Here is a 23,546-nt window from a genome sequence, read left to right on the forward strand (position 1 = left end):
TGCAGCATGGAGTTTCTGCAACCAAGGACTCTCCAAAAGGAATGACAACGCCATGGAAAACATTGCAACAACTTTTTGCTCAAAGATGGCATGCCAAGGACGGCTTTGTATGGATACAAGTTGTATGATTTGTATCCCAGTTGTACCGTCCAGATTGTTGGAGAAATGTTGAGGGAGCACAGTGGAACAGCGATGGGCGATGAGTAGAGGCTCAGTAGAACCTTTGCTCTTAAATGCCAAAGGGAATTTGAATCCTAGGCTTCATTGCAACTGTACAGCTTGTATCCACTCTAAATGTCCTGAATTTTGTCCCAGTTCTCAAATGCTTGCTGGGTTCGGTCAGACCACTCCATATTCCATCACTGATTTCTTCACTAACACCATATGATTTATTCAACCAGCAGAAAACGAACAGAACAATACAAACTATAATCAAGGAATCCCAATTTAGACAAAGCTGATTGGAAAATAGAAAAGAATGCCTCTGATGCACTTGGATCATCAGCCTTAACCTTCATCTGTGCTTTTGCTGATGACGAGTTGATAATGCATTCCACAAGGAAGAAAACTGATGATCCATCTAGCTTTTCGGCGAAGAAGAAGAACTTGAAATTCAGTGATTGACCACCTGAGGCAAGGCATTGGATAGAGTGGCCTTGCATATGTCGGATAAGAGCCTGAGGTGCTGTCAAGGCTGCAACTCCTTGAGGACTTATGGAGCATTCCTGCAGTACAACAATAGTCATGTTCCCTTTGGATACTAGGTCATGTTTCTAGCAATGTTAAAGGATGTGAACCCTCAAAAATTGCAGTAATTCACATGCATGCATGCAGAGGTTATTTCAGCCTCCAGAGTCTTGATGGTAAAAATGAGATTGAAATATAGCAGTTGTGTAATTGACGATTGATGAATTCAACACTATACGAATTACCTAATGGCATAAATCCTCCTATCTTATGATCCAATCATTATCTTACATGGCAGGAACATTGAGTAAGTTCCTTATTTAGTAAGGTTTCTCAGTTCTCTCAATTTCTTCATCTAAAGTATCCAGTTCAGTTTTATCACAATTTCATGTTTCATAAAAAAATAATCGAGGAAATCATGTATGCATTCACAGAATGTTGGCAATCACTGAGGAGAAACTTACGTAAGATTAAATTTATTGAATTTTATTATTAAATTCATGTTGCCATTCTATTCTGACTATGCAAGTATTATATGGGCCAAGTGGAAAGAAGCGTTAAGTTCAAGACATTGAAACAGAATCTGCATACGAAAATGGGAGCAATATTTGACGGCGGTAAATTTATCGACAATCTTCAGGAAGTGCTGAAGAAAGAACAAAGATGTAAAATTTCAACAGAATTTGAGTGTATTTCAATGTTGAAAAACCGTCCTGTGGGGTTCATACTGTTCTAAAGCATTTGCCGGTATTAGTAGGCATATTTCTTAACTGTTTGATTCGATCTGCACTTGTACAGTCCTCTATTTGTCTGAAGCAGCTGGCATTTGACCTTCTCGAGCTACTTCCTTTTTTTTTTTTTTGGTAAAATCGAGCTACTACCTTTTTCTGCATTCCCTGAGCTCTATGATGTTGTAAAGCATTGTCATGAACAAAAAGAGCAGTTCACCAAAAAAAAAAAAAAAAAAGAGCAGTTGGGGGTAGTTGAAGACAACCCTCTCACATCAGATTATGGTTCACGATTCAAGTTTGCTGAAGGAAGTTGTGCTTGCGCTTGCTGGGTCATGGGTGAGGTGGATTCCTTTCTATGTGGAGGGTTCAGATGGTATCCGATCTCGAGGATGCAAATACATATCCAACATCTCAACTGCTTCCTCTACCTCCCTTAAGGAGTTAACCTCTATCTGTCCTCCAATAGGACGTTCCGTGAGAAGCGCATCCTGAGGAGTCACGTTAACCACTTTTTTTTTTGGTACATCGGCAGCTTATACTAGTCTTGCGTGAGCATAGCCATCTGAATTAAAGAATAAAATACTACATAAAGGTAAATGAACAGATACAGAGTGGATCTATAGAATATTTCTAGAATGGTGAACAGCAAAAAAGATGGCCCAATCAGCAGCTCTGTTTGCTAGAATATCTCCACACTAGTCTCATGCTAACCACTTTACTCAGAAAATATTGCCACTATAAAATTCTGGCCAGCCAGGATTGTTTATTTGAAGTTTTGAAATCTTTCTGGATGTTAAGGTACTAGTTTGCATTATTAAGGGCCCGATGTGCTTGGAAGTTTGTGAGCTTTGCTTGGTCTGCAATTGTTGTGTCCAACTGTGTTTCTTTCTACGCAATCAGGTAATCGTGTTGCATGTCTTTATCCGTGGAAAGATATAATAGACAAGCAACTCGGGGCATGGTCCATTGTTCTCATTTTACCCCCAGATTTTCCATATGAAGAACTTTTGTAATGAGGCATCCAAACGAGGTACTCCATTCTCAGTTTTGTCAATCTGTTTATAATAGATAGCATTTTGTTAGATCTATTTATAATAAATGGGCTTTTTAGTGGATCAACGATAAGGGAGTTGAGTTTTATGTGTTTCCAAGCCTTTCGTTCACCCATCATGTTCATCAGCTGCTCAGCATTTTGCGGTGGTATTCATACCCAAGTTTCACCCTAAAGATCAATTTTTGGACAGTTGATTAATCTTCTAGTCTTGCGTGAAAGTCATTAGCATATTTAAGGGCATGTTTGGTTAGAGGGCATTAGACTTTAGAATAGGAATGGAAATGGGACCCTCCATTCCAATTGTTTGATTGGAGAGATTTCTATTCCGAATTTTGATTTCAGGAGGATGGAAATACATCAATTCCTTTAAATCCAATATGGATTCTTGTATAGTATTCGATTTCTATTTTGATTATGATCATGAATCAAATGCATTGGAGAACATGGCCATTCTGATTTCTACTCCAATATATTCTCATTTTGATTCAATTCTAATTCAGGCTACGAATGAAATGCAGCCTAAATTTAAAATCTCATAGCAGTGTCACTATTCGAGGTCAAATAATCCACACATCTAAATCTAGGATATCATGGCTAGCGTAATATGCCAAGCGCCATGAGCCAAATGAGGATTTAATATTTATGACCTGCCATTTTTTGATGACCGTTTATATACGTGATGGTTAATACAAGACGTATGATGGAACCAAAGTTCCCCTGTCTAATTATTTGTGGCCAATATTGTGAATCATAAAAATCCAACGGTTCTACAATTTCGGACCATCAACCGATGATGCGGCGAGAGACTGCCTCTTCCTTTTGCACCGGGAGCCTGGGTGTGATCTTACCCGGTGATAAGAACTGGGAACTCGCTTGCGTTCGCGTGTGCGAGAACGCGACCACAAAGGTCATCGCCCAACTCCCGGCTTGTCTCCTCCGCCCTTCTCTCTGTCACTCGCGGCGAGGGGAGAGCAATGGTGTCCGCCTCTCTTTCCTTCGTGCTCTACTCCTCATCTTTCTATTCGTTCCCGTCCAAATCCCCTTTCGACGCTTCATCGGTTCCATCGATCCCATTCCCTCGCTCCTTGCGAATCGCTGGACCCCTAAATCCCCGGCCATTGCTCTCCTCTCTATCTTCGTCGTTTTCTTCTTCCCGCCGGATAAATTATCCGAAGGCAAGAGTGGTTGCGAAGCTCTCCGCTGCGATCGATGATGATCCCGCTGGAGCGGAGCAGTTCCTGGAGAACAATTCCATCTCGGCTTTCATGAGATTCAGAAGGGGCGATGGGGGCGAAGGCGACGGCGGCGGCGAGCTGCAGACGGCCGTTGTCAGCTATCGGAAGAAGTTTCCGTGGTCATTGCTCGATCCATTTCTCCAGGTAGTTGCCCGGATCTTTCTATCTCTGTCCCCGCTCTTCTTCAGTTTCTTCATCTTCTTTGGTTATTGATTTGTTTTTTCTTCGTCTTTGCAGGTGGATTTGGTATCGACAATCCACATTGCAGACAAAGAGTTAGTTGGCTTGACTTAGATTTTCTTTTGTAGATTATAGAGGTTTTTGCAATTATAAAATATCTTTCTTAGAAATGAACTTAACACTGGATGATGGGTTCCCCTATCTTTACATCACAAGAAGAAAGAAGATTGAAAGAAATAAGAAAACTTAATCCTGATGGTTATGACGAAACATTTATGCCACGGTAAGTTTGCTTTATTGTGACCTAGGTGTCGTGGGTTGGGGTTAAGGCTGTGTATATCTGACCCTCCTCAGACCTCTTAGGTCGCCCTTTTATTTGCAGTTGCATATTTTCTAGAAATTTTGATACTTGAACTAAGAACCCATCTACTTAAAATGGTGTTCTCATTTTTCCCCCATTCGTATGTCAGTTCGTTACATTTTGCACCACTTCATGCTCAATCATTGCAGGTTCTTTGTCTCAGATGTACTGATTTTTACCCTACTCTTCAAGGTGTTCATCTCATGAACAGTATTATTGCCAAAAATGACTCATATTGCTGTGTTTTATTGGGGGGGAGATAAATCAAAGTTTTGTCATTTAATCTCCATTTGTTGGTACATAGCAGCGTGATTAGTTGCTTCATCAGTATTTTCTTTTCATTTTTCAGGTCCCCTGGTCAGTTCCTTCACTGGGTTCCTTTAGATTTATTTATTACCCAAATTTCATATGCTATTTGTGCCTTTATATGAAAATGAAATATTCTGGAGTTGCAAAAATTTTCTTGATAGTCTTTGAAGACCTGAAGATATTAAAATCTCTAGATTTATGGTTTTCAGTTTATCCAGATTTTTCACCCATGATGACAAGACACTAGAGAAGAAAGTTATAGCATTTTGTCCAAGTTGTCAAAGGGACTTGGTATGCCCTTGTGCTTGGAATTGCTACAGGCATACCAACGATATGCTTAATCTTAAGGGAGGCCATATGATGCTTTTGTTAGAATGGTATGCCCAAAAAAGTGCACATGTTTGAGAATTGTGTGAATTATCTTGTAGAAGCTTCCCACAATTTTGAGGTCACCATATTGTCTTTTGCTTGGCCTTCATCTTGTGTACAACAAACTTGACTGCAGGATTCTGAGAACAATTTCACACCCTACAGACTTCAGAATGAGGAGATACCTCTGCCAAAGCCGCTCTAATGAACAAGTTACTCTGTTTGCTGCATTTAAGATTGAACCACTTCTTAGTTTAGATGAGACCTAAGTTGAATATATTCTTTCATCAGCTTCCAACATAATTGAGATTGGGTTGTTACTGACACGTGCAGATACTTTGAGACCCTGCAAAAAGGACTTGAACTTTATGATCATGTCCTCTATGAGATGGTGACAAGCAGGGATAACCTAGAGAATAGGAGATACTCAGTATCTACTAAAAGGCCAAAAACTTCACGTTCTAAGGGCTTCAATATTCTTGGATTCATTCAAAGGAAGATGGCTCAAATTCTTTCGCTGGATTTCCAATTAGATTGTCTTAATTATGAGGGTGAAAATTGGCATCACGCAGACCTTGACTATGAGACTTTCAAGCTACTTCAGGTGCTTTTCCTCTCTTAGTTTCTCCCTCTTGTTTGTATGTTTCTTCAATTCTTACCCCATCTTCTAGTAAGTGCAGAACTTAAATTCTTTTCATTATTGAGGTCCCCATAAGATTCTGTTTTCTATTTTAGAGAGTTATGGTTGTTTAATTAAAAAATTCTAGCATTCTTGTTACTTCCTTATCACCTGTAAGTCTGTCAGTAACTTAGATAATGCATATTCTTTCTATTATATAAATGTACATATTTATCTCGAAACTGCTATTTGCTGCTTTTGTGAAATTCAATGATGGTTTGGTTGCTAACAACTGAATATCTCAATTCAACTAAAACTTGTCATTGATTTCCTCTAGCATGAAAGAGGCGAAAGCTTTTTCACATTTGCAAAAGACATGACTCTCAAATCGACAAAAGCATTTGTGCAACCAGCATCCATACGAGATGATCTTGGGCCTTGGAGATCAACGCTACTTTGGGCTTCCCGGGTGCTACCCATGCCACTTGTCGGACTTTTTATCATCAGCAGCATTTGTGCACCTTTGGAAAGTCAGACCGCAGAAAAACCTGAGCTAGAAGCACTGTCGAGGCTGGATTTTGGAGCTGCGATGAAGATTTTCCTGGCCAAGCGGCTAACTTCAGAGTGAGTACTTGTCCCCTCTGTACTGTCATACACATACAGATTCATGGCATATTAATGTACACCGTCTTCAATTTGAAATCCACAGTCTTGCTCCATCTGTCAGGCTCTGTTCAAAGCTACCCACAATTGATGTTCTTTATTGTCTATCTTGAAATCTTTGGCAGAGAGGAGGGCAAATTTGCATTTCTTACATGTAAACTAACATTTGTTGCTTGTTAATTTGTTATAGTTTATGTACATATTGCATATAGTATAATTATAGGTGCTCATGCTCATGCCTATACTACCAAGGTCATCACTTTTTTTCTTTCACGTTGATGAAATTTTTCTAAAAATTATATTTACTGTGTACAAACCTTCCACCTAAAGGAAGGATAGTGCCCACAAATAGGTAGCTTGTTCACTTGCAGAAGCAGATCTCATATTTTATGAAAAGATAATATTTTATATCCAAAGAAGAACCGGAAAGACTAATATGATATTAGTCCCATGACATGTACACTACACAAACAAGAAAAGTTGTAATCAACTTGCCAGCAAATTTATAAAAGCGAACTCTCTTCTTTTTTGGTTAAATTACCTCTATCATACCCATTTACAGGAGATTGTGTCGTTGACATGTTTAGATGGACTTTATGTATTGTGGTCGACATGGAATAATTTTGGCTCTCTCCTGGGCAAATATATTGATATTGTGATGGACATGTTCATGTGATGTTGCTCCTGCCATCGTTTCTTGAATTTCTATCTTGATTCTTTCATAACTACCAATTAGAGTTTGGAAGATGGAAAATATGTTATTTCTAAATGCACAATGGTTATATTTATTCCATGATAGCCAACATTGGTAGTATGGTTAGTTGCACACACTAGAACTCGTATTCCCGGGAAGAGTTAGAATGAGGAATGACAATTTGAACATGCACAGAGCTGACCAACTTAGGTGGAAGTGTTTCACCTAGGTCTAACAATTTTAGTATTTTTTCTTTTTCTTCTTCATATCTTTTTTAAACATTTTTTCATATTTCTCAAAGTTGTCAAAGGCTCAAGGCGTTCTCTTGGAACTTAAGCACAAAGCACAAAGGCAGCCTTAACAAAGTAAGGCTATATGTGTGCGGACATGTGATGTACATATCTTTGCACATAAGTGTGTGCATACGTTTACACAAGTATGTTGGCAAGCATGTGCACAGACATGTGTATGCATATTTGCATATGCATATAAGCATTCTCATGGACATACGTACATAATATATTTGGTGGAGCCCAGAAATCGACCACAGCAACATCACATGCACAAAACAAACAATCAAGAAGGTCCTCCTTTTTTTAACATCTAAGTGCTTCAACGGAGTGAATGCAAGGCATGCATTTTGATGGGTGAGGCACTAAGGTTCTTGGGAGTGCCTTCCACTTCTAGGTGCGCCCTTAACAACACTGATATTTCCCCTTTATAGTTATATGAAACCAGTTTCAATTGCTTCAAAGTATTATGGCATAATTCGGAAGTACCAGTACTGCCATCAGCTAATTGAAATGTGCTCTGATATCAATTATTCAAACCTTGGTCACAACACTAGCTGAGAAGTTGCTGTTCTTCTTGTATCATAATTATTCCTGGCCCTTTCCTTGACAACATTATTATATTCTTTATGAGGTTAAGTTTAGTTTTTTGTATTTGGTAAATTGCAGCAGAGCATGTTGACTGACAGTCATATCAGTTCATGGACCATTTTCTGTCTCCACTTCTTAGCCTGGAAGTAAATTATTTCTCTCAAATGTTAGTGCTGAATGAGGTGGCTTCCTTGGTACCATTATCTGCAAAATGCAAATATTTCTATTCTTGCCACATGTTTACATATGCATGCATCATGCACTATGTACACTGTTGACATGTCCTTGTATGGAAACAAAAGAAAGTCTATGTCTACATTATCAATGCTTGATCTCACATGTCAGTGCTAGCTTGTATAATGAATATAGGTATAGCATTTGATCCAGTATATGCATTCATTATTGTTGTAGCTTAGCACAAGAAAGAGTTTGTGCATCGGTCTTCAAAGTTATCCTTCATAGAGTTTTTATATTCATGTGCCTGAGTATCCTTGCTTTCCATACAGGGGATGCTTTTACTAATTAGGAATTCCCCCCTCTTCTTCTTCTTCGTCTTCTTTTTTGGGCTTTTAGGCTTCGTTTGGTTCAGGAATAATGGGAATAGCAAAAGTCATGCCTCTAGGAATATTTATGATACAAGCTATTCCAATTTCCATTTGGCTATTATTTTTGGAATACTTTTGAATGAGGGTATTTTGTCTGTAGGAAAGCAAAAAGTAGCAGAAATGACACTTTTTTGCCAAAGAATAGCCTATCACATCTCTCCCATGGAATGGCCATGCCTGTCATAAGCAAGTTTGACTGGCATAACTATTCCTTGAACATGCTGTTTGGCGGGCATAAGACTTATTCCAAGCCTTGTGTCTGCTTTATGCCTGAACAAAGTGCTTTGTTAAGGAAATCACTGCAGCTCCTTTTAAAACTCCACATCATTTATCATTAGGAATCCTGATTTTTTCCTCCCCAAAAACATAGGCTGTGAAAGATATCTTTAAAATTTAAACATCAGAGAATAAAGTACAAAGAATCAAAGATGATGCTCCACTGTATGTTAACAAGATGATCAGGAGAAGAGGGGCAACAAGCAGAAAGAAAGTAAAGCACAGAGCAGAAATTTGAAAAATTAAACCAAGAAGTTGAGTCAATGGACCCAAGTCCTGCATCATGATGGATGCACCTCCAAACTTCATCAATCCTTGATTTTCTTGTTGCACATTTCACTCATACCTAGACTATAAGAGTCATTCTCTATCCACTATGGGCTTCTATATCTTACCTAGAGTCACTCAAGTGGTACACTAAGTTACACATCTAATAAGTGTGATTTGGCAGCTTTTGTTCTAAAAAATCGAACATCATACAGAGCCCAGGTAAACTCTTGATAATATTGGTGCTGAGAATTCCTTTTTCATCCACTGACAATATGCTTCGTCCCCTTAAAATCCCTTCTTTGGCAAAGTTTTCTGCAATAAAAGTTTATCCAATCTGGAAGAAATATGCACGCATCGAGTTATCATAAACTTAATTTTCACAGAGCCCTGAAAGAGAACCTATTGAATGATTTCACTATTGATAGACCGTTGCACTTTTATATCTTATGATTCTGGCAATCGAAGGAACTGAATGCGCATCTTTGACAGCTGTATTTTCCATCTGATATATCAAATGAAAAGCTGATTTTCCACTTGCTAGTACAGTCTGAAATGTTACTGTAGTTTCATGAGAATGTGCTCTAACGTGAAATGTCTGGAGTTTGTTTGTGAAGGTTCACAGCTATAACTGCAGCCCTAGAGGAGAAATCAGTTATAATTGGCGAAAGGAATAGAGCTGCGACTGTGGCATTGCATAGCGCCATAGAGAGTGGGAACAAGAGAGTAGCAGTGCTGTATGGAGGTGGGCATATGCCAGACTTGGGAAGACGATTACGTGAAGAGTTTGACATGGTACCCTGTCGAGTGCAGTGGATAACAGCTTGGTCGATAAGGAATCGAGAGCTTGATAGCAACTCGCTCCCGTTCCTTAGGACATTGGCCAAGCTATCAGGTTGGCCTCTGAACAGGTACGAGACGCTGGCTTTGTTTATCTTCTCATCGGTCCTTGCACTGGATCTCTGGTTTTGGGAGCTCTTCTTTGGCACTGCAGTGAACTGGGCTTCCTGGGCTGCTTCTGAAATCAACCTATTCACAAATTACGTGTGGGATGTGACTATTAGCCACTATTAATGACCTCAAACAACATTATACTCGGCCTTCTTGTAAAGGAAAACCGTAGCTTTTCTTTCCATTTCTTTTACCTGCCTTGGTGTCTCTTCTCTTCTTCAGCAGTCAAGAAGATAACTTGTATATGGACATGTAAATACCATTTAGTTGACTGATTGATTTAACATCTCAAAAATTGCTAGGTCAGATATGAGTGGAAGATGGTGCATGGTTGCTGACACAGAGTCTGCCTAGACAAAAGTTGTGTCTGCCATCTAGAGTAGGAGAATGCCTCTCTAAAGCTGTTTCGATTTATAATCATCTTGAGAAGTTTATTTTAGCTGATGCTGCACAGTAAAGGTCACGGACTCACGGTGCTTTGGAGTCAAGACAATACCTATCTAAGTGTTTCAGGCATTGTCAGAGCACCAGCCAAACGGTCTGCCATAGCACTAGTGATGATCAAACTCGACACGACCTTATCAGTTTCTGAATCCTGGATGTCCACAAGCTCCTCCGGCCTAACCTCCAAATTATGCCAGGTTGAGCCCATAGACTCCCTGCGACATGGTTGACATGTTGAGAACTAAGCCCACGAAAATCTAGGTCTTGGATAACGCAGCTCAAGGATGGGTTCTTTTCGTCGTAACTCAATCAGGTACAACCGGCCTGCAACCAAGCAGTTAGTTTGGGTTGACACCAACATAAACTGTACCCTACCATCGTTTCCAACTGCATCCTGATTGCTTCATAAAAAATTTCTGGCTGCAAACTCAGTTTTGGAAGAGTATCCAAAAGTTATGCTGCCGTTGTGCTGCTCTTACAATATTTTTATTGTTCTCTGAGAATTTATTTAGTTTAAGCATTGGAGATGATCATCTACCGGACATTTTTTGGCAAGAAGATTTCTTCATTTTTGTTGTTTCAGATTGGATCTAGCGTCAAAGCAAAGATTCGAGCACGATTTACTCTTTCTAACACCATCCTAGATATGACTGGCATTAGAACCATCGTCATCCGAACACATGGATCACTATTTAGCCATCTCAAAGGTGCATTATGATCTTCTACTGCTTGTTATGGCCTGAACAGTCAATCGCCAAGCTCTCCAGCAACTCAACCAGCTTGACATCCGGAAAAAATTGATTTCCAGCAGCAACAGTTGGGAAAGTCTCAGTTCCCATGTATAACTAAAAATCACACAAGTGCAGCATAGTCGCAACTGGGGGATGATACAACGCCGGGTACGAATCGAAATCGGTCTGTATCCAGGCCACTCAGACCCGAATCCAGTAGTAATTGGGTTTTGGTAGCGGTCCATTCTCTCTCCGCCCGATTTTATCCGCGACTGAGCCCATCTCAGCTCTTGCTTGCCCCGCGGCAACTCAAAACGACGATGCTCCTCCATTGCCGCAACCTCCCCCGCTTCCTCTTCCCTATCTCCTCCTCCAACCCGCTGCCGCCCTCCCTCTACGCGCATCTCCTCCTCTTCCCCAACAAAAGAACCGCCTCTGCCTCCCTCTTCTCCCGCTCCGCCTCCTTCGCTCCCCGATCCCATCTCGCCGTCCCCCTCTCCGTCCCCGTCTCCGCCCCCTCGGAATCCTTTCTCGACACCGACGAGGACCACCAGATCAAGATCCCCCTCGAGAAGCTCTTCGTCCCGCCGGAGGTCGAACTACCCGAGGGGTCGACGGCGGCCTTCGGGAGAGTGCTCAAAGGGTCTAATATCGTGCTCGGCACCTACGCGCACGACGCCCAGGTGACCACCGCCGAGTTTGTAAAGAGCAGCGTCCGTACAGAGGACTGCCCCGCCGACGGCCGCCCCGAGTTCGCCCTCGTCGGCCGCTCCAACGTCGGCAAGTCCTCTCTTCTTAATTCCCTTGTCCGAAGAAAGCGCCTCGCTCTTACCTCCAAGAAGCCCGGTAGGTCGATTGCAACTTTTCTTTCTTCTCGATTCTTTTTTGGTTGTTGGAAATATTTATCTCTGCACCTCGTTCTCGTTTCATTAGGGTTTAGGGTTTGTGAGCATGTAGGAATATCGAAAGAATCTTATCAAAAAAAAAAAACGTACTATTGCCATTTAGCATTTTTTACTTTAATCTACAAGAAATTAACTGGCATCGTGCTCTTTACTGTAATGTTTTTTTGGTTTACATGTTATATGATTATATCCTGTTCTTGAATTTATTGAATGTAGTTTCATCCTGTTATAATGATTGATTTTGCAGCACCGCTGTACTGAAATTCTAATATTTGCATAAAGGTGATATGATTTACACAAGACTGTTATCTGGAATTGCAGGTAAAACACAATGCATCAATCATTTTAGGATAAATGATAGTTGGTATCTTGTGGATTTGCCTGGATATGGGTAAGATCGAACTCCCAGCTTTGAACTGTTGGTATTCTAATTGTACTACTTATGATTGTACTGATTACATGCTTGGAAAGTTACTCCTTTTTCTCCTGCATGTGTTTTATGCCCTGATGTACATCAACCGTTTGACTGCTTATTTAGTTTTCTGATTTAAATTTGAAACTTTGTGAGCCTATCTAGAATATAAATGATTAATCATTTGCTTTTAGCAACTATTTCTTTAGATTGAACTAATGAAGTCTTTTAACCAACGGTCAAGTGATGGAGTGGTTGTTGACTAGGACAAAATAGCAGGCTCCCACATTGAAATACTGGTTGTGTCAAGAGTGTGCTTGGGATTTGTTTTCTTAGTGGAGGCTGGGTCAATCACTTCACTGGGAAAACACTAAAGCACAAACTTTGCCCCAAGACTAATCAATGTCAATGTCATCTTTGATGATTAAAAACATATAGAATTAGCATAAACCACTCTCAGGCAAGTCTTAGGTATCATATCTTCTCGTGCCAAGGATTCTTACACAAGAACAGTAATTGTAATCACAATCTTGCTGATTTCAGTTTGATGCTTATCTTTAACTTTCGTGGCAATGCACAATGGAGTCCTTTGCAAGTTTCTTTTGTGCATTTGTTGATTTATGGAATTTCATTATTCACAATCATTTGCTAATTTCCACTCATCAGCATTATCAGCCTAGCAATGGTCTCCTATTTTTTACCTGTATAGCCGCAAGGTGTGTATGCATGTTAGTTGTCCTTGTTAATGAAAAAATAGGACCAAACTCCCTAGCTCTTAATCTCCTTAACCTAGAGTATCGTATACTGAATGGCAAGTTGCAACAGGTAAAACCTAAGCGCTTTGTTAGAAATCATCTGTGGATCCTTCAATGGGAGAACTGTTGATTTTGTTACTGCTAGAAACAATCCATCAATAGAACATCCACCCTCTTATCCTGCAAAAATAGCAAATTAGTTGAAAGTACTAGCAGTTTCTAATATTTTCTAATTGTGACTTCCCTTCTCAAAACTTTCCCAAGGATATATTCCAAATAACATGCTTCTACATACTCAAAATATTAGGCAAGTGCTGTAATCCAGGATGCCTCAAATTTTCGAAGCAATCCAGATCGTCCTCCTCAAAACCTGAGATTCCCTTTCAAAGCAGGATATTTTATTCGTTCCTGATATAGAATTGAAGAACTTTGAAGAAGTTTTCTGTCGTTATAAATTTTGATTCTCCTCTCATCCCATCACGTTGCTGTAAGCCTGAACTATTTCTTTTTATGCATAAGAAATGTTATATGTGATGAATTCCTAGCGTATGTGGGTTGATGCCAAATTGCCAATATATTGCACAGTTGGATAACTGTTTTCTTGGTCGTGAGCCACCTATGACACGATGTTATGTCTGATTGTATGAATGCATAAAAAACTTTATCTAAACCCACAAATTATTGAGTTCTTGGGGTCCAAACTATAGAGGAAAAAAAATCATTCGTACAGCCTTGTCAACTAGTTTACCTGCTCAAACAAAATTGGGATGAGTAACATTTGCAGTTTAAATTCAAGTAGATGGTCTTATATTTGCTAGATTTGTTTTTCAGTTTCTAACTGTTGTCAACATGCTTGCTGAGCAGATATGCTTCTGCGCCACATGAAGTACGGACTAACTGGGAAAAATTTACCAAAGATTACTTCCTCAACCGAGAAACATTGGTGTCTGTGCTTCTTCTTATAGATGCCAGCATCCCTGCAAAAAAGATTGACCTTGAATTCGCCAGTTGGCTCGGCCAAAATCAGGTAAGATTTTTTTTTTCTTGATTAGCTTTAATTTTGGGTTAGTGGCAGTTTTTTCTCCCCTCAAGCTCGGCCAAAATCAGGTAAGATTTTTTTTTTCTTGATTAGCTTTAATTTTGGGTCAGTGGCAGTTTTTTCTCCCCTCAAGCATAGTATTGGCAAAAGCTTAGAAATAAGGTTCTTTTTACTCAACACCTGCTTTGCTCTGTCCAAGTTTTGGTTTTCTGCAGCACTGTATAATGACTGTTTTAGCTATTATAATGGTTTGTGATTCACTTCTGCTGCATTATTATAATATTTAGCAGCCTGTAAGCAGTGGCTAATCTGAATATGTTCCTACAATAATGGTACTGTTCGTTCTCACTTTTACAATAGTGTTAATTAGTTGTATTTATTGTTATGTAAAAGTGCATATAATATATATTTTAATACTGATCTGTGATATGCTGTTATAAGCCAACAGACATAGTGGCTTGTGGCAGCCATATGACTAGGATTATATTGAAGAACAAGTTCGAGAGAAGAGATTCTTTATAACAGCCTCTTTGGGGAATAATGGGTGCTGCGTTTGGATGCTGAATAGCTAACCAGGGAAGATAGATTAACCATTTGTAACCACCCCTGAACCAGCCAACCAGCGGTTAAGGTCATCCACTGTTTGGTTGACATTGATGAAATAAAGGTAACCATGTTAAGCAGATGTTGGGGACTTTGACTGAATAATTTTAACCCTTGCTTTTTAGCATGTGTTCAACTGGTTAAACTGATAACCTGCCCTTAACCAGCAGGCAATCAGATATGGCGGTGTATTAATGAGGAACTTGGTAGAAATCATTTGATGTGTGTGTAATGTGAGGAAGTTCAGAGGCAAGGAAGTTTAAAGCTGTAGGAGCTTCTGTGGTAGTAGTTGAAGTCCAACTCTGTTAGGGCCGCAATTGATGTTTTCAGAGATTTATGTTTATTATCTTTCACTTTGTAGGACATATGTTTGGTTCAGCTCATAATGTTTCTAGTTTATCTTGCTTGGGTAGATAGTGATATAGCTAACAATCTATTATGAAGATATTTATCTTTCCATCTTGAACTTGTTCTCTCAGATTCCAATGACATTAATTTTCACGAAGTGCGACAAGCGCAGGAAGAAAAAGAATGGTGGTAAAAGACCTGAGGAAAATGTTGAAGACTTTCAAACCTTGATACGAGAATTTTTTCAGGCAGCACCACCATGGATCATGACTAGCAGTGTTACCAACCAAGGTCGGGATGAGATACTATTGCATATAGCTCAGCTCAGGAACTATTGGCTAAAACATTAGAAGATCAAATCACAGCCATAGAAAAAGCATGATTTACTGTAGATCTCCCTGTGGGTCCATAATTGGTGATGGATCTGACAACAGAATCCTTGCCATTATGATGCCTGGAGTATCATCAGCTTGATCACTACGACTGCTTGACTTGGTTTTCCTAGGGCATCAAGGATCTAGTTGCTGGAAACAAGGTCTGAAGAAACCTTTCATAACACTAACTTGTTATTATCCTGTCTGTATCATCATCATAGAATATTGCACTTTTTGAGCTTTCAATTGGATCTGGCGTTAGCAACCTATTTTGCCTCCGGTAAAGCGCATCATTATATCAAAGCAAAAGCTCTTATCCAATGCTTTCATGTCACAGTAAAAGTAAAATGCATGGCGTTATACTTCAAGATCTTTACCGTGTCTTTTTGGTAAGAGATCCTTCCTGTGTTCCCCTCGGTAGAAAGATGTGCAAAACCCAGCTTGCTTGCACGAGAGTTGTACCTGGCCTTTTGTGGGTTTCATGTGATGCAACATGGTGGTGGGGTCTAGCGTTGGTCACTCGCCAACCACACCAAGGGGTTTCTTTTGCTCCTTTGGCGTTGGCCTTTTATGTTGTGCCTTGATCGAAGTGAGGTAACGCCGGGCTGATTTTGGAAATTTGGTATTTGTGAATCCTTCTAACTCCAAACTTGACTTGGCTAAGAATGGAGGATGATTTTCTCTTCGGACCCTTAGGCAATTGAGGCCAATTGTAGACTACTCAAAGAGATGATTGAGGCAGCAAATGGCTGCTTTGATTCCAATTGAAGAAAGGAAATACAATGAATTTAAGGAGGGCTTCATGTCCCAACCTTAGCCTAATCTAAGGAGGGTTGATATACCCTGCCTTAGCTTAAGTCCCTGGGGACCGAAATTAGGCAATTTGCCTACCCAAGCCTATGCGGCTAAACACACTCTATGGTGGCTAAACAATGTTCTAAAAGCCCGCTCGCGGGCGTTGGCTGGCTAGGTGCCGCCCGTTGCTTTCTTGTCTGGTTCGGACTGGGCGCTGATGTCCTAGGCGCCTAGGCGCTTTCCTTGGCCGTGTGCCTGGTCGGGCCGGCCGCGCGCCTGGTCACGAACCTCGCACGCGTGCCCACTTGTCGCGCGCTTGCTCCATGTGCGCGTGCCTGCCGCGCGTCGGCCTGGGCTTGTGGCGCCAGGGCCGCTTGCCGCGCGTTCCTTCCTTGCGCGCGCGCGCTGGCTGAGGCCTGAGGCGCCCTGGCCGCGTGCCTTCTCCAAGCGTGCATGCATGGTCTGCTGGCCGCGCACCTGGTCCTTGTGCTCACGCTCAGTCTGTCGGTCACACGCCTACTCCATGCATGCACGCGCGGGCTGGTGGCTGTGCGCCTGCTGCCTTTATGTGTGTGCGGTCTGCTTGCCGCTTGCCTGCTCTTTTCTTGAGCAGGCGCCGGCCAAGGCCACGCACGCTGTGCGGTGACTTGTGGTGTCCGAATGGATCGAGCGCCCATTGCATTGGGCATGGCCATGCCAAACCCCTGCACGCGGCCTTTGGCCGGACGCGCAGAGCTGGCGTGTGCCGAGCCCAATGCCAATGGATCCGAATGATTTGCGCCAAGCCTATTATGAGGTTCGGCTTGGCTTGGCAATAAAGAGAAATGGCTAACCTCGATAGATATCAAATGGGCATTTGGCGAGGTTGGTTGAGCACTTGGCGAGGTTGGGCTTGGCTTGGCCTCCGCCTTGGCTCCTTGTTGTTGCTTGTCTTCCATGGTTTGGCCGCCATCGAGGGAGGAATTTGAGGGAACCTCACCAACAGGTTGCAGTGCACCCATCTTGCAGCATATCATTTATTTCGATTTTCTAAATTTCTTCTATGCTGGACTAGCTGCGATGCTTTTCAATTTAGTTTCCGACGCTACGATTGTTTTGAGCTCAACTTTCGATATGAAAGGAACCCTTGCAGGCTACATGCATGATTTTAAAAATTTTCTAAAAGTTAGCAGAAGCAATTAAAAATTAAACTCTTTAATTTTCATGTATGCATGAGATCTGATCTCTACCATAAAAATAAATACTAAGATTTAAATGTTTATGTAAAGCATGAAACTATGATTATATATCCAACATACAATCCTGAAATTTCAGCAATCCTGAAATTTCAGCAACCATGTTTAAGATCTAATCTTAATTTCTAATGAGATCAAATCTCATACCTGATTTGTTGGAGATCTTCGATGACTCCTTGATCACGCTCTGTAGTCGTACATGCGTCCGGCCTCTATGGATTGTCTACGCGAAGCTCCAGGAAGATCGACGACTGTGGGAGTGTTAGCTCGCGCAGACTGCAATGGCTGAACCTTTTTCTTTCGAAGCACTCAACTTTTGATTTTTCTTCGAGAAGATGAAGGATGGAGATGAAGGAGAGGAAGGAGAAGAGGAGGACGGCCCAATCTCAGAATTTTCAGAACCCTTTTGAAAACCCAAGAAGCATATCATGAACCCTAGGCGTGGAGGTTCTTTTATAGCCTTGGACCCCCCCCCCCCCCCCCCCCCCACGCCACACCTCTATTTTTGCCAACTTTTTTGGCTGATAAAATTTTCAAAAATTCTGAAAAATACGGCACCTAAGAGGAGAATAATCCCTCTTAGTTTCGTGGAACACTCATTCTCTAAGAAGGGTTACCAAGCGGATAAGGATGAGGTGTCAATCTTCTCCAAGAAATAAAGCTAGACTCCTAAAATTTAGGAATTCTTCTTCTTATCTAATTCTGAATTTTTGGACTCATAATCCTTATCAAATAAGGACTTCTAATTGACTTGGGTCAAGCCCAATCCAATTGGGTCAAGTCCCATCAATTGGGTCAAGCTTAATCTACTTGGGTCGAACCCAATCCAATTAGGTAAACCTTGATGTAGCACAAATTGAATCCTATTCAATTTGGCTCAACCTAAGCCCAATCATTCAATCAAATTGAGTTCATTAGCAATCTAATTGCTAATTAATCCTTCAATAATTCAATAATTATTTTATTGCAATCTTTGCTTATGGTAATTTGTCAATCGAATTGACCGATGTACCCCTGGACGATTCTTAATCGTCTGTTAGCCATTTGATCAACCTGTAAACTTCTATGTGTGTGACCCCATAGGTTCGAACCTAAGCCGGTAGCACAAGAACAACTTTTTGTACTAATCGAAATGACCATCTAGCAATGGTACCTGACGTCCGGATAGACCGAATGATTGTAAAGCAACATTCAAGAACCCTTGGACTATGGTTATCGTATAATTTATCCCTATGACTCCAAATGCCTAGGATGACTTCAGAGTCCACTGTCAACTCTTTAATCAGTTCATCCAATATATGTTTCAACTTTACAAATCATGTGACTCCTCACAAGGATTATCGTGGCCAAGGTTTTGCTAAATTGAACACAAGGGCTTTATCTCCTATCACCAGGAGGGGTCAATTCCATCTTGACTCACACACCGACTTCGTAAGTATTTGACTGCACCCAGTAACCTTCTGTCACTGAATTAGAAACTCAGATAGTCCGGTACTAAAGTACAGTGAGTTGCTTTCTAGTCACTGATGTGATCTCAGGTCGAAGGGATACATATACCCATATCTACTCGAAAAATCTCTTGACAGCAGAGCATTCCGAAACTGCTCACGTTCAGTGAAATATACTCCTACACTTTACCTGTGTGGCATATCAGTGTCTCTATACTCCTTAATTAAGAGGACAACCAACGATATAGCACACAACGACCTATTCTTGATAATGCTATTGTCCTAGTAATAGCACATTGTTTGGTCGTGAATAGATTTAAGGACTCATAGACAAATCCTTCTTTATCTTTTAAAAGAGTCCTAAGGACTTCATCACATTACAAGAGTTCAAAAAGATGTACAAAATATATGCGATGAATAATGCCAAATAACCTTTTATTAATTCATTAATTCATATACAATTCAATCATCAACAGGCTGATGATTGACTTTTAGGACACAATTCCTAACAAATTTGTAGGTGGCAGATGCTTTAGAAGTATTATAGCCCTAATAAGACTGAACCTCCAGAAAAGCTTGGCTAGTCATGTACATTCGATCAGCTCCTGATACACATCTTTGTTGTCTGCATCTATTTGAGTCTCCTTGGCCAAACACTAGTTGTGTGGTAGCTTTGTAATTTCATAGAAAAGATATATATATATATATATATATATATATATATATATATATATATATATATATATATATATATATTGCTACAACAGGTAGCTCGTATACTTCTAATATCCATATATTTTTAGTATAAATATATTTAAAAAAAATAAAATACAGCAAATCTCAGAGTGCTCTAGGCAATTCTTTCTTTTCAACCCACAAACCTCCCCCTTGAGTGGTCGGTTACACGAGATCATTCAATCTGCAGCCTCATTAGCTTCTCTAAACACATGCTTGGCCTGGAACAACATCTTCACTTACCATAGTTCGAATATCCCAAAGCAAAGGGTGGCACCTATCTACACCATTGGTGCTCTCTGGATCCAGCTAATCACCATGGCCAAGTCATCTGCGAGCAAAATCGTGCGGGCCTGCAAAACGTGTCAGACTTGACACAGCCCACCCAAGCCACCCTTAGCTCCGCCTCCGAAATAGAGATGTCAAAAATCTAGCACCCACCGGCAACCACCATCCTAGAGTCCGAGTCTCTGATGGCGAAGCTTGCACCACCATTCCTGCCACCATCTAGCATGTATCCATCAAAATTGATCTTGAGAAAACTCGGGGGTGAGGGCTCCCAGATGAAAAACATCGTCCATAGCACTACAAAAGCAGATGTAGAACCCTAGATGCCCCGAGCTATCAAGGCCTGTCCAATGGACCTGCATGGGTAATCTCCGCTCCATGATGAACCTAGGTGTAGGGTAGCTCTCTCCAAAAGTTCAGACATTCCACCCTGAGCTACCCCACCTGCCATTGTTGGTCCATAGCGAGCAGTCATCACCTGACTCCAAAAATATTACAGCTCAAGTACAAGTCTCGCTACATGCCAAGCAATCAACGCCTCTCTCCTCATAAGCAGAGACTAGACACCCAATCCTCCCTTGCGAATCAGCCAGCAGAGCGCCTCCTACGCCAACAAATGCACCCTGTGACCACCGCCATGTGAGCCCTAGAGGAAGTTTCAGAGAAGCCGGCCAATCCTCATCAGCATAGTCTTTGGCATGATAGTGTTGGACATGAGATAAACTAACATGGAGCTCATGACCGACTTTACTAGTGTCAGCCTACCCATCATAGATAACGAGGCCGCTCTCCAACCCTCCAGCCACTTCTATGCTGAGACACTCCGACACCTATAGTCTTCTTCCCGTAATGGGGACGTCCAAATAGTTCCACGCCCCTCTTGCTCCCTCATGCCAAGGAGCCTCCTGATAATCGGCTTCATCCGCAGCTTTGTCTTCGAACTGAAGCAAATGGTAGACTTGTGAAGGTTTACCCTCTACCCTAATGTCTCGCAGTAGTCCTCCAGGACATCTTCGAGGGCTAGCGCGTCCCTCGTCCTCATCCTGACAAGGACGAGACAGCCGTCTGCAAATAAAAGATGGGAGATCGGTCGGGCACCGGGGTCTAGCACGTAGGCGTCCAACTTTCACTCCCGACAAGGAGCCCACAGGGCATTAGATATTACATCAACATATATGAAGTAAAGGGACAAGGACAACCTTGGCGAAGCCTAATGATGGAGTGGAAGAAAGGCGACAACATTCCATTGATCATGATGAAAAAGGATGGCCTCTGCACATAGCCAAGCACCCAGACTATCCAGGTCTCGTGGAAGCCAAAGCTCTCAACGCAAACCAGAGGAAGCCCCAACGGACTCTATCGTAGGCCCTCTTCATGTCCAGCTTCACTGCCATGTAGCTTCGTCGCTTCGAGGCATGCTGCATATCCCACATCATCTCTTAGGCAATTAGGACATTGTCAGTGATGCTCCAACTCCCCACGAATGCTCTTTGTTCTTGGCAGATGAGACCGGACATCAAGAGCTTCATCCAGCCCACCATAATTTTCGCCACTACCTTATAGAGAGTAGTGCAAAGACTGGTGGGCCTGAAATGACCGAGCTCTGCCATATCCTGAAGCTTCAGGATGAGGGTGACATAGGTCGTTTTCCAATCATCAGCCACTGACGTAGTGCTAAAAAACAACTGGACGACCTCCACTACTGCCCTCCGAATGATGCACCAGTACTTCCTAAAGAAGAAGAGGAAAAAACCATCTGGCTCCGGGGCTTTGTCCTCCGCCAGGGCCCAAACAGCCCCGCACCTCACTCTCTGATACCGCTTGGATCAGGTCTACAATCTCTGTTGTCCCAACTTCGACATCCGACAATGGAAACTGAGCGGCCACCTCCGAGTTACTGTCCTTCGTCCACCTGGATCTGAAGAAGTCAATTAGAGCTTGTCTGACTCTACTCTCCTCCTCCACTCTCTACCCAGCCCTATCTTCCATCAGATCATGTTCCTTTGCCTCTTGATAATGGTCGATCGGTAAAAGAATCGAGTATTCTTGTCACTTTTTCTGATCCACTAGACTTTGGACTTCTGTCTCTAAAAGACTTAGCCGATAGCTCACCGCTGCTATCCTCCCTCTCTTCAAGGTCAGCAATGGATGCCTCCACCTCTTCCAACCATCTGAAGATGTCACCCACCACCTCAGGGTTCCATCTGTGCAGCCTTCGCTTAGTGAACTCCAACTTGTGAGAGACCCTCTACATGGCATCCCCTCACACCAGGGTTCCCTAGGCCTCTTGAACAATATCCAGAACTGGGGTTACGAAAATCATACCTTCTTAAAGCGGAAAGGGCTGCTATGCTTGGAGTTGGAAGCAATAGTGATTGAGAAAGGACAATGATTATAAACTATGCAAGGCAGATGGCGAACCTGATAGACATGGAATCATTGGATTTAACATGCAAGCGCAACGGCCCTGTCGATCCTCTTCCACACCCCAGCACGGCCTGAGCAGTTGTTGTACCAGATGAACCTCAACCTAGAGAACCCGAGATCCACCAACCCATTCATTGTCAAAAAGTCTTGAAACTCCTTTCTCTTTGCCTTATCAGTGTAGACCCTGCCATCTCTCTGCTCACTAGGTTCTTGGATGTAGTTGAAATCGCCAGCGACCATAGTCGAGATCCCTTGAGAAACAAGGTTGGTGACCTTACCCAAGAGGGCTCTCCTCATCCTGTAGTCAATACTAGCATATACACCAAACAAAATGTAAGGAGCCTCATTTGGTTCCAAAATTACCATTACAACTTGCTGGGGGCAGTTGTGGAACATGCTCACAATGGTGACACCCCGCTTCCATAGAACCATGATACTCTCGACAGGCCCTGAAACTCCACAGCAAAGGACTCCTAAGCAGCCAAAAGGCGACACTCAGCTTGGCAGAGGCCATCTCCAGAAAGTCGCATCTCCCACAAGAAGCAGATGTTTGGCCTATTCACCAGGACTAGTCCTCTAAACAAGGTGTTGGAGGGCTTGGCCTCTCCCCAGCAATTCCAAATTAGGATTTTCATTCCGCACCGCGGTGCAAGTTTGGCCCCTGCTCCTCACCTCACGAGGCCCCAACAACCTTCACCCCTACATGGGTCGGCCCAACACTAGCCCCTTCTCCCTCAATAGATCTGGAAGCTCCCCCAAACAATGTTGTTCTCACCTTCCTCACCGCCGATTGGTGGTCTAGGGAGCCTGCAACAGCACCGGAGTTTGGCTGGTTGGCCGCCATCGGCTTCCCACCCGGCCACCTCCCCACCCGGCCCGGAACTTAGGGGCCTCGCGTCCAACCCATCCGGGGCGCCACCTCCTGGCATTATAGTGCCTGAAACAGCCTCGAGAGGCCTCACCGCCGACGCCTCCGGCAGAGTTGTAGAGGAGCCGAGGATCGCCTAGGCCGAGGTTGCCCTCACCGAGGAGGATGCCGAAGTTGAGGCTAATGCAGGGGCAGCCCCCTGCTCTCGCACTCTCGAGCATCGGTCAGGCCCGGCCTGTCGCTCGGGCACGCCCGAC

General features: G+C 42.3%; 2 protein-coding genes across 2 annotated transcripts; both read left to right on the plus strand.

Moving 5' to 3' along the window:
- Positions 1–3,315: 3,315 nt before the first annotated feature.
- Positions 3,316–10,881, plus strand: LOC103721540 (thermosome subunit gamma). Its single transcript, XM_039117673.3, has 6 exons — positions 3,316–3,851; positions 3,945–3,982; positions 5,260–5,530; positions 5,883–6,169; positions 9,549–9,842; positions 10,185–10,881. The coding sequence occupies exons 1-6, from the start codon at positions 3,447–3,449 to the stop codon at positions 10,234–10,236; spliced, it is 1,347 nt and encodes a 448-aa protein (XP_038973601.2). The 5' UTR covers positions 3,316–3,446; the 3' UTR covers positions 10,237–10,881.
- Positions 10,882–11,019: 138 nt separating this feature from the next.
- On the plus strand, positions 11,020–15,760 carry LOC103721542 (P-loop containing nucleoside triphosphate hydrolases superfamily protein). The gene is made up of 4 exons (XM_008811808.5): positions 11,020–11,903; positions 12,284–12,353; positions 13,994–14,156; positions 15,251–15,760. The coding sequence occupies exons 1-4, from the start codon at positions 11,378–11,380 to the stop codon at positions 15,467–15,469; spliced, it is 978 nt and encodes a 325-aa protein (XP_008810030.2). The 5' UTR covers positions 11,020–11,377; the 3' UTR covers positions 15,470–15,760.
- The last annotated feature ends 7,786 nt before the right edge of the window (positions 15,761–23,546 follow it).

This window comes from Phoenix dactylifera, chromosome 1, assembly GCF_051530095.1.
Source record: "Phoenix dactylifera cultivar Ajwa chromosome 1, Ajwa_hap1_PhDact_Kaust_v1.1, whole genome shotgun sequence".
NCBI lineage: Eukaryota > Viridiplantae > Streptophyta > Magnoliopsida > Arecales > Arecaceae > Phoenix > Phoenix dactylifera.

Excerpts from the sequence above, each read along its gene's own strand:
- LOC103721542 (XM_008811808.5), top strand. The coding sequence starts at position 11,378 with ATGCTCCTCCATTGCCGCAACCTCCCCCGCTTCCTCTTCCCTATCTCC. Across the intron at positions 11,904-12,283 it reads TCTTACCTCCAAGAAGCCCG|GTAAAACACAATGCATCAAT; the intron begins GTAGGTCGATTG and ends CTGGAATTGCAG. Across the intron at positions 14,157-15,250 it reads GTTGGCTCGGCCAAAATCAG|ATTCCAATGACATTAATTTT; the intron begins GTAAGATTTTTT and ends TTGTTCTCTCAG.
- LOC103721540 (XM_039117673.3), top strand. The coding sequence starts at position 3,447 with ATGGTGTCCGCCTCTCTTTCCTTCGTGCTCTACTCCTCATCTTTCTAT. Across the intron at positions 5,531-5,882 it reads AGACTTTCAAGCTACTTCAG|CATGAAAGAGGCGAAAGCTT; the intron begins GTGCTTTTCCTC and ends GATTTCCTCTAG. Across the intron at positions 6,170-9,548 it reads GCCAAGCGGCTAACTTCAGA|GTTCACAGCTATAACTGCAG; the intron begins GTGAGTACTTGT and ends TTGTTTGTGAAG.